General features: G+C 37.3%; 1 protein-coding gene across 17 annotated transcripts in view; it reads right to left on the bottom strand.

Annotated features, from left to right (window-relative positions):
• Positions 1–467: 467 nt before the first annotated feature.
• NRXN3 (neurexin 3) overlaps positions 468–11,616 on the bottom strand; it is a 1,572,196-nt gene continuing 1,561,047 nt past the window's right edge. For 8 of the 17 annotated variants that reach the window (XM_060620437.3, XM_060620427.3, XM_060620430.3 and 5 more), the window contains one exon: positions 468–3,261. In XM_060620437.3, coding sequence (XP_060476420.1) covers positions 2,960–3,261 — 302 coding nt within the window. In that variant the 3' untranslated portion in view covers positions 468–2,959. Of the gene's footprint in view, positions 3,886–10,666; positions 11,344–11,616 lie in introns of all 17 variants that reach the window. The other 9 variants (XM_060620435.3, XM_060620422.3, XM_060620423.3 and 6 more) reach the window with 3 other exon arrangements.

Genomic DNA, 11,616 nt, shown 5'->3' with positions numbered 1-11,616 from the left:
GTAAAAAACATTTCAATATGCCAGGAGACTTGGAGAGAAGGCATCTAAAGCTTTCCGGGGCTTAAGGCATTATATAAACAAGGTTCTGGAAAACTGTTCAGTTTGTTGATTTGCAGAAAATACTTTAAAGCTACCAAACATTTTAAAATATATGTATAGTATCTAATCATCTTTCCCAGAATACAATGCTTCTATCTATCTTCTTACCTGTTCAGAAGGGTTTTCCCTCCTGCTTACCCTATCATAGCAATCTAAATAATAATGTCTCAGTTGACATAGTTGTTTAGCCCATAAATATGCCAGTTTTGATAAATTTATATAAGTAATTAGTAACTAGTTAGAATATTTTATTTCACATGGTCCTAGCTTACCCGGCTTTTATAAGATATGATACATTTAGCCCCAGTGCAAGATCTTTTACAAAATGTTTAGAAAATAAAAATGCCATCATCATACAAGGCTTTGGGAAGAACATTTTATTGCTAAGCATATCCTTGAACGAAAATGCAAATATGAACTAAAAGAGAAAGGAAAAAGAAAAAGCAGTAACTTCACAACATCATAAAATAAATTCCTTAAGAGTCTGCTCATAAAACAACAGGAATATGATAGAAGCTCACATACAGAATGCACATGTTCCCATAAAATTGTCCAAATAGAAACTTACACTAAAAGGAATATAACAAATGTATTTTTACTCAAATAAAAAAAATGTAAAGAAAGAAAGCAGGAAATCAGTTCACAAGACCTCAAGACTCCAAAAACAGCAATCTTTTACAGACATCAAGATATAATCAACTTCATATAGGTTGGGCCATTTAAGTTATCTAAAATCGTGCTTTGATATCTCTTTATAATCCTGTCATTTTTAATGACAACAAAAAAATCCAAAACTCTTAACACATTGAAATATCAGATAATGAGGAACACCTCTTTCCATACACATTAGTAAAGGCTACCATTGTTTAGATTGCGCTTTTTGCCCCATGTCTTTAAGGTATTTTTCAAAGTCAAATATTCATGCAACTTACAAAGACCAGCAAGAGTAGATTTCTAAATCTAAACAGCTGATTGATTTTCATCTGTACAAAAGAAATTGTATATATCCTACCCTCCAGAAGACATACTTCATTTTTGTGTGAATATTTGTCTTGCTTTGTCTCTTGCTTTTTGGATAGCTATGGCCACACAACCAGTTTATTGTTTTTCTGTACATTGTTTCCTCTTTTCAAAAAGAAAGACATACAACTGGAATATAAACCAAACAAACGGAAATAAACAAATAGAAAGGAAAGAACAGTTCTTAAAGCAGTATGTACATAGGTGGCTAAGGAATTATACCAGCAAAAATGTAGTAAAATATGTAAACAAAATCTGAGAAGATTGTTTATTCTCTTTGACACAGTTAACTGTGACAAAACTAAAACTCACACTTTCTTCACATTTTAAGGTTTACTTTTTGTTGTTTTGTTATTTTCTTTTAAAACAACATTCTCATTCCACTTCAAGACTTTAACAGTTTTCCTGTTTCAGTCATCCCATCAAACATACCATGATAAATATATCTGTATATATATTTATTTATATATATATTATACTATTAAATTCCTTTTTTTGTGTGTCACAGCAGCTTTATTCATTTATTATTTATTTGTTTTTAGAAAAGATGGGTGAAGGGAGATGTGAGCAAATGGAAGGACAGAGTTATCCGTAAGTGTCAGGCTACAAAATTAAACCACTATGAAAAACATCATGTTGGGGGTGGGGGAAGAACTATGTATTTTGCACTCTGTCATGCCATGTTTGGCTTGTGTGACCTTTTGTTGTTCCATCACACATTGAACTCCCCTATTGTCTGTTTTGATTCTTTAACAGACGATTAGTATTGTCTCATCTTTTTATATTTGCATGCATTTCAATCAGTCGCAGATCCAGCCCACCCCCTCTTCACCTTCCCTAGGAAAGGCTCTGTGTTAGTTTGTGGGGCTTTCTCCTTTACCACAATTTGGCTGGGCTAATGAACAGGAACAATATTGTTAAGTAAAGCCAATAGCTCTAATAAAACCAGCCCTAACCCCACCTATTCAGGGTTTGGGTGGCAAATTCTGCAATTAGATCCTGAGGGACCAGCTTTTCAAATCAATACTATCATCCATCATGTGATTTTGCTATGTGTTTCAGCAAAGCATCGTATAGGAAACAAACAACAGATTCTAGAAATACCACAACCTGATATGTAGAGTGAACACCATGGTAGCTTTTGAGTTCATATGGCAATAGTCTCTCTTATTTTTGTTTTCTGAGTTTTTTGTTTGTTTTTTCTTCTTATGTCCAGTCATTCTCAAAAAATAAACAAAAACCCAAAAGCCATTTTTTCCCCTCAGATCTTGAAAAGTTACACGTACACTGGCCAAAACCAGATAAGGGTGGGTTTTTTTTGTTTGTTTGCTTTTGTTTTTCATTTTTTTTCATTTTTTTTTGTTTTTGTTTTTTACATAATTAAACCAAAAAAAAAAAAAGAAAACATTGTTACAGATTGTTACAGTCAAGCTTCACAAACATCATTACAGACTCACTTGGAGTTATGGAACAAGTAAGCCATGAAGTCTTCTACCTTGGGTGAAAAGTCCTCAAGAGAAGGAAGCTTCCAAGTCCGCGAAAGTGGGGGAGCCATCTGGTTGCTCCAGAGCACAAAGTGTGTGCTTTATGATACAGCAGGGCAGAAAGAATGTTCTGTCTCCGAGCGATGACTGAATCAAAGCAGCCATGGCTGAACGTTTTAGGTACATCTTTGTGTGTGTCCTTTTAAAAATGGTTTTCCCCACCATGGTCAAGGTACACCCCATCTCATAGTTGTAACAGTTCTGACATCTGTGAAACCTCGTTTTCCAAGTATTTATAGATTTCTATAGAAATAATTCTGTGTCATAAATTCACGTAATGATTGGCGGTGTCGTTTTTACACATAATACTCCTTGTCCTTGTTTTTCTGTTTCTTGTGGCCGCTCTTCGAGCTCTGCTGCTTCTCCTTGATGAGCGTGCCGTTGCTCTGGGCCGAGTTGCTGATGTAGTTCCGCGTCTCGTCCACTTGATAGGACCCCTCGTCCCTGTTCCTGTACTTGTACATGGCGTACAGGAGGATCAAGATGCAGAGGGCAGCAGCAGCCACAATGCCGACGACCATCCCTGTTGTACTGCTCGACTCCCGGATCACCTCTGAGGCCCCCGGAACCCGTCTGACTCCCGGCTCCGTGGGGTTTGCTGTGGGCACATTACGGAACATGGGGGAAGTAATTAGTGGGCTCTTCAGTTTGGTGCTGTCTAGCTCATAGGCAGTGGGCAACGGAAGCAAGACTATATCAGGCTGGGGTTTGAGATCACGGTTATTCATTTTGCCAGCTGGCAATTTGGGCACCATCCCAGACGAGGAGGAAGCTGTGAAGCGGATCAGCTCAGGGGACAAAGATGTGGTAGTAGTCCTACTAGTTTCGGAGACTTTGTTAGGTCTAAAGTCCTTGGATTCCCACTTGGGCGCATGTGCTTTGTAGCCACCTTCGAAGATTGAAGTGGAAAGACTCTTATCTGTTACCAAGGAGAAGGTGGTGTAAAAATCTTCATCATCAGTAGGGGGCAGGTTAGAGTCAAAGGTTTCCCCTGAGCCATACCCAGATATCACCAAGCCATCATCATCACAACCATCGCTGCCTTGGTCCGACAAGCAAGGTAACCCCGCCTCAGAGGTCATGGACAGGGAATCTTTGGTGGTCTCAATAATGGTGAGGAGGGGGCGAAAGGTAGGGGGGAGTGTAATGGAAGGTGCACGAGTAGCAATAGGAGGGATAGCTAAAGGGTCTTCTACAAGAAGAGGGATAACTAATTCACCTCCTGGGATTTAAAAGAAAAAGAAAAACAGAATTAGTATATTTGTAGATACAATCCATAGTCATTCTCAGTGACTGTATTTGATTGATTAGGTATCACAGATTATCATAGAATGACCTATGTCCACACATGGATCCTTTCTTATTGTAGACTAACCATTCTAAGCTGATTTAGAGCCTATTATATGCCTCTTGCCACCGAAGTCTGAAATTCTTAGGTTTTTAAGATACTCTCAAGTAATTATTTAGATAGAATTCAAATACGCTGATTCCAGGATCTGCTTACAGGATAATGGCATTCAATCATTCTATTGCAAAAACTGACAGGCTAGCAAAACTGTGTGTGTGTGTGTGTGTGTGTGTGTGTGTATATGTGCATACATGCACATGCATGTGACTAATTTATGAACCCTAGCATTTCTTTATTCTCTTTTTGGGTTTCTATGTATTTGCTCCCATGAGGATGAGTATGACATATTCTCCAGGTCCCAGAGATCAAGATCAAGGAATGTAAAAGACCTTGTCTTTAGTATTTTAAGCTACTACCTTTTATTTAACATTTATGAAATTCAGTGTACATTTACTATATGCTAAGTAAAGGGAGCTCATAAGAGGTTAAAATGTTCATCTAACAAACTCATTCTGACTATCTTTTCCAGAAATTGCCCTATTAAATGACAACTCACCTTGCCTTGGTCTCACATTATGTTTATGCATTGCTTTTATGCTATATGCAATATATGCTGAGCTCAACACTAGATTTTTAAATACCCCGACTAGATACCCATGATTTACTGGAAATTTAGATTCAGAGATGTAGAGATAGCAAAGTGAGTTTTTAAAATCAGCGATTCTTATCCAAAATGGGAAAAATAAATTGGTTTACCCACAGACCCTAGTTATTGCATTTGTAAACATGTGGACTAGGTCAGGAAAGACAGTGCAGAATAGTTCACTAAATCAGAGTGCCTTCAAATCATGGGGACCACAAAAATTCTGTGGTGCTTACTTAATTGTAGGGCCAAGTTTATTACTCATGTATGTAAGCAAGATAATCAGGGTCTTCTGTGTCTCTTTACAATGTTATTTTTCAAACAGAGAAAGAATCTCCAGAAGTTACAGTTCGTGTCTCCTCATTGAATTTATTTCCAAAATGTATTGTTGTTTTAAAAAAAACACTCTAGCCGGGAGGGCATGATGTTTCCCTGTTTCAGATAGACAGTTGAGTTGCTAATATGATATTAGTGTTGACGGCTTCTTTCTGAGCTGGGTCATTAAGCTCTCAGCCAGGTACAATGTTCTTGTCTGTTCTGCCCTCCATAGCAACTGCCCTGATGGGATGGTTGGTGTGAACGCCTGTTATCAGATGTGACTTTTGCTGAGGTACCCCTTATTGGTGACAAAGCCAGGCATGTGATAATATCACAAGTTCTAAGTGCACAAGTCTTTAGTTTACATGGTCTTCCCAGGTTCTTCCTATAAAGATGGACTCACAAATAAGAACTCTCCTGCTTAGCTTTCCATACCATGTGTCTTTAAACATTTCCCTGTGCCTCAGTTAGAACTGCTGCATGTAAACTGTCCAGATTTCAGGTGTGCTAAAGAGAAGGGCCTTCTAAGAGGAAAGCTATTGCATACCTTCAAAGCACCTGAGAACCATTTGTACCCATTTCAGAAGCTTTACTTCCTCCATATTTAGCCAATAACATTGTGTTATACAGAGAGAAACTGAGGTGGGGGAGGGTGGCAATAATGTACATGATGTGTATTATTTGGAAGGGATAATCATCTCTGTCCTACCTGATGATGTTACTATACGTAGCAAAATAAAACAACCTTTCTGAGAATTTCAGGATGATGTTTTGGGTTATGCTCTAACCCCAAACTTCTCTTCCAGTGCTGGGTGTTTCAAACTATTGAGTAAAATGATCTTTGCAGATTCATCATCAGACTTGCTTTACTGGACCAGCATGCCTTTTTTTTTTTTTTTACATTGTGAATATATATAATTCATATATCTTGCAACTGATTTAATGCATAATTTACAACTTTTTCTAGGTTTCATAAATGGGATTTGGAGCACAGTTCCCTAAAGGTAAGCCAGTACTAAAACTAACCCTGAGTTTCTCTCCTTATTCTTCTAGTGGGGTGGGGGTGGCAAGTGTTATATTTAAGGTGACCCATGGAAGAAGGCAGTGTGTAAGTAGAAAAGAGAAGGCAATGAGAAGAGAGATGAGATGGCCCATGCAATCTGTTTGAAGGTTCCCTAGAGATTACTCAGGGATGATTTTACTTTCCTTCAGAGAACAAGACAGGATTTTTTACCCATCCCACCTAGAACAAAGGTTTAGCACATGTGCTCTTTCCTGGCACAAATACTGACAGTATTTGTTCCTTAGGGAAATGATAAAAAATCCACTCCACATATATTAAGCAGAGAGGAAACTGGGGTAAAGGATCAGGAGTAACCGATGTGTTGAAAGGCAAAAGCCTGGTATGGATAACTTAAATATAAAGGCAAATTGTTAAGTAGTGTGCTGGTGTCCCTTTAAGTGAGATTAAGATTACTGTCTTCATGATTACAGAGTGGCATTCATTTGCAATTTTAGTGTACCATCTGTGACACCCAACTGCAGTCTTAAATTTGCCTCCTTCCCCCCCACCCCTTTTTTTCAATCTAAAGCTTCTGCAGTGTCTTTGTTGTAAAAAATCTACAAAATCTACAAATTGCTCACTCTGCAGGTGAATCGCCCCCACTTTCTTTTGCTATTCACTTCTCAATTCAACACCTTTTAATCTTTCTCGTGTTAAAAAAAATAACTGAAAACCATCACTTTCATAATGAAGTGGAAGGAGAGTCCTAAAGCTCGCTTATTTATAAAGAGCTTCTAAAAGGTTGATGAGCCCCTAAGTGAAATGATAAGAGCTTATTTTCAAAGCAAAAATGTTAGGTATGCTATTTTAGAGTTTAAACAAAAGAATGTGTCCAAATTACTAATCTTCAGTTTTCTTTGCCATTTTGTTATTAATCCTGGCAGCAGTGGTAGAAAATGATAAATGATGCCCCCTGTCAGGGAAATGTGAGCCCCAATTCCAGTGGGAGAATAGTAGAAGCTTTCATAATCCACCCCCTTTCCTGCCCTCTCAAGAAAATTGGAAGAGTGTCTTCAGCTTAAAAGAAAGTCAACTGGGATGCAGGAATTGTTGTTACAAATGGAAATTGGAGTAAAAATAGGTGGAAAATTTTAGAGAATAGTGCAAGGTGCCTGGGACAGGTGTGTGAGGGTGTATAATCTACTTTAATATCAAATTCCATCTTTAAGATTTAGGATGATTATATAGTGTCCTAGGGAATATGAGGGCACACATCCTTTGAGATGAGATGAGGGATGTATTTTTCCATGATTAGATCCTTAACAGAAATAACTTAGACTGTAGGAAGCTATTTAAGATGTTATGTTTGTTTTAATCCAAAGTGATTGTCCTCAGAAATGTTGGAGCAGCTATGTTTTTTTTCCCCAATGTCCAAAGACTATGGAGTCAGTGATCTACCAGATGTCTATGCTTATAAAGATTCATATTCATAGAAGCAGCAAGCCTAAAATCACAAGGGGTTACAGGCAGAGGGACAGAAACCCTGTAAGCCATCAACACCCTAATTTCCTGTTCCCTCCCCAGAATTTGTCTTTGGCTTGGAATAAGAACTATCTTTATTCCTTAACCTTAGCATTTTAAATCAGGAATATATACCCGTTTTTGACAGGGTTGTGCTTTTCTTTAAACTAGAGAGATCACAAGGGATATAAAAGGTCTATTTTAGCCCTGAAGGCTGCCCTGCTTTTTTGCTTTATGAGTGTATTTATAGATATATAATTCATGTGTCTAGGGCTGATATCCAGCAAAAGGGGCTCTCTGCCATCGAAAAAGACAGTGTATTAAAAATTTAATAGAACTTTTCTGAACTGTGAGAATTTCACAGGTGATAGTGAATGTAGTGGGTCATCTGAAAAAACAAGGGCAGCGTGAAATTTCAATGTGGCTCCAACCTTTTCCTCTCTGGAGACATTCAAGTCTGAGAAGTCACAAAAATACCAAAACAATGACACTAAAGAGCCAGACTGAGAGAGGACACCATGCTCCAATTCCTTGAATTTATTTTATTTATATTTAGGTTCTTTACCTCATCTCTTTATTTGCATGTTTCTAATTCACTACTGAGATATAGTCATGTAATACAGAAAAATCATCCTTTTCCCCCATAAATTAGTTGTTGAATGACATTCACTTAATTACTTGGTGCCAAAGCAGTGTGTACTTGTAGCACATAAAGGTCCTGAAGTCTGCAATCATGAAATTCTTCTCCACTTTCAGGAAAAATTGCCATGGACAAACATGCCAAGTACCAGGGGAGAAGGCTCCAGAAAAACTCAAGGGGCTCAAAGGGTCTTAACTTACATTTTAGTAAGACGAGAATCTTGAGGTGGGACATTTTTCCCCCTAGTTTGTCTGAAATGGATTTGATTCTGAAAGGCTACAGATTCGATTTTTCAACATATGCCCAGGTAAGATGAGACAAAGGCCCTGGATATCATTATACATTGTAAAATAAGGCATGCCCAGTAGAATTTTTCATTTCCTTATTGATTAAGGGCTTTGTCTCTAGAGCCACTCATACTCAGGTTAGCATCAGAGCTCTGTGGTTTACTAGCCATGTGAGTTCAGTGAAATTTCTTAAACTCTCCGTAAAATGTAAATAATAACACGTCTATCTCAAACACCAGTGTGAATAATAATGCATGTTAATGTTAATTATATGCATACTAAGTATTTAGCATAGAATCCATTGTTACTTCAAAATGCCAGTTAATAGTATTATTTCTATTAACATTTTGGGCCTATACATCATTGATCACTTTCTTCTGATCATTTTTTTAATGTAGTAGCCTCATGCTAGGGTACAAATATAATAATATAGGATCTAGGTTATTGGGGCTATTTTAAATGCAGCTTTGAAGAATGAACTACTAATTCAAAAAGCTTGTATTTAAAAAATTGGCCAATGGATAGCTTCCTCAACAAAAATAAATTCTATTAGATAAAATAACACCCCATTTAGGAAGTTCTTAGTTTTAAACCCAAAATATCATCCAGCACATGAAACAATATAAAATCATATAAACTGAGTCAGAGAAAGCCCATTCATTAAAGCTACTGTGTTGGAAATACATCTATTACCCACCATTCAGTCGGATATTTCTGTAACAGTTTCAGATAACACTATATCTGAAATTAAAGTGAAACAAGTAATCTGTTTATTTAAAAATGATACAGCCCTTCTTTTTTCTTAAAATGTTCATTTTGAAAGAGAATGAGAGAGTAAGAACATGAGTAGGGGAGGGGTAGAGAGAGAGAGACTCCCAAGCAGACAGAGCAGTACAGAGCCCTATGAGGGGTTCAGTCCCACCAAATGAACCTTGGGATCATGACTTGAGCCAAAATCGAGTTGTACAGTTAACCAACAGAGCCACCCAAGTGCTCCTGGTATAGCACTCCTTACCTATCCATCTTATCTTTCCCAAAGTGCATAAGGCAACATTAATCCAAATACCTTTAACCTCAGGGGGTATTTTCACCTCTAAGGTCACACAAAATGGCAGTACTTACCTACCTGAAAGATTTCCTAAATAAAACTTTAGATGTTAAAATTATCATGTTTCTTCTCGGTAGGATCTTAGGATCCTTTTAAAGTTTACTTGATTAAATCCAGGAGAGAAATAGCAACTATTAAATGAAAGGGAAAAGAGGAGGGGGAGCAGAGAGGGCAAGAAAGGAGGGAGGGAGATAAAGAGGCAGGGAGGGAGTGGGAGAGAGGCGGGGAGAGGGAGAAAAGGAGGAAGGGAGGGAGAGAGAGAGGGACAAGGAAGGAGGTAAGAAGAGAAAGAAAGAGGCTGGGAGGGATGCAGGGAGGGAGAAGGAGAGACAGAATTGTGTGCTCTCTGTATATGAGTGTTTGTTTTCACCAGTAGTTAATTCTATACATTGAAAGCCATCATTATCACAGGATAATACCGTAGACACCTGGGATTCTTGATGCCTTCATTCTCAATAAAATCAATTTTGGAGTCTGCAGTGATGGTGGTGGCAAAATCCTGGATAACCAAACTCTACTATTGTCACTTGAGAGCACCTTAATTTCCCTTTGCTGAAGGAAAATACAATAAAGGACTGATTTCCCTGAATGCTTTCTAAGGAGTTAAGTTAGGATGTATTACCACTGATAATACTTGGCGTTAACTTCTTTTCTTCTGGGGGGTACAGGCCTCCCATAGGCTGTAACCAATTTAACATCCCACTGTAGAGCATATCATTATTCTCAAGGCTTTAAAGTTGGTTCCGGCAAAGAGGCTAGGCTTCCTTTGGATGATGAGAACAACTTACCCACCCCTTCTATGAACAGTAGAGTTCACATTGATTAGAAGCAATTCAGCACAAAACATAACAGTGAAAATTAAGCAGATAGGCACAAATGAAATAAAATATTTAATACTGTCTTCAAAAGCATATAGTAGAAAATAAAACTAACATCAAGGCCAAAGTAAACTAGAGGAAAGGAGAGCAAATAAGATTCACAAGGCATTCACAGTATAAGGGCAGGGGAAAAAAAAAAGTAAAAGCAAATTAAAAAAAAAAAAGGAGGCTATTTTTGGAAAACAAAGAAAGCAGTCATTTCCATATAGATAAAATAAATGAAAAAAGCATACCATATTAATTTATAGTCAACTTACATCAACAAATTGCCCGCATGTTTTTTGGCATGAAAGAAAAATTTACAAAAGAAAGTTGTGTAAGAATGCTCTTGGACAAATAGGATTGCCACATTCTTGTAACTTGCTTTTTTGTTGTCATTTCTTAAAAAACTTTTGAGCAAAATGTCTAATTTTTCAAATATAATAATTTACAACAGAGGATGATACAGGGAGGCAACAACACATACATCCACACCACATAACATGAAAAGAAAAAAAAATCTGCACTTTAACAAAGTTTTTCTCTGAGGGGCTTGGGAGGGCATCGATTTTGAATTTGAAATAATTCCGATTGCAGTGATTTAAAAAATTAAAAAAAAAACCTGTTTACTTTTATAATTTGCCTTTAAAAATTCTCTGAATCTGGAGGGTTTTGAATGAACTTCTGCACTGTTATAGGTTCTCAGATATATATTTGTCTTTTAAATATTTTTGTCTTTTTGACAAGTTTTAGATTTAAGGGGATGGATGGCAGCACATAAATTTGAACAATGCTAAGGGAAGGGAAGTGTGGGGAGGAGGGATGCAGAGAGGGCAGGGTCATATTTATGAGTGTACAACACAAGAGATGAAGATGATGGGGGTGAAAGTGTAAGTGAGTCGCCATGTCCATGTAAGGGCGGCACGGAGTGATCTAGCTGCATTAGAGCTTCTGGCTGTAAGGAAGGGATGGGCAATATACAAAAACAAATGAGCCTACACATGCCCATCTACAGAAATAAAGAACAGAACTCTAACACAATCTCACACACCCTAAGCTGCAACTTCTTCAACATGCAATTACTCCAAAAATCATTACAGTTTCATTAAAGAGTTTCAAATAATAAAAACAGTTAAACTTTTTTTCCTACTAAAAGTCGCCAAAATACATAAAATAATAATACTAATAATAATGACCAAAAGATTAAAAGCAAAAACAAGAAGACTAG

This window comes from Panthera onca, chromosome B3, assembly GCF_046562875.1.
Source record: "Panthera onca isolate mPanOnc1 chromosome B3, mPanOnc1 haplotype 2, whole genome shotgun sequence".
Taxonomy (NCBI): Eukaryota; Metazoa; Chordata; class Mammalia; order Carnivora; family Felidae; genus Panthera; species Panthera onca.
This window is presented reverse-complemented; position numbering and strand designations above follow the sequence as displayed.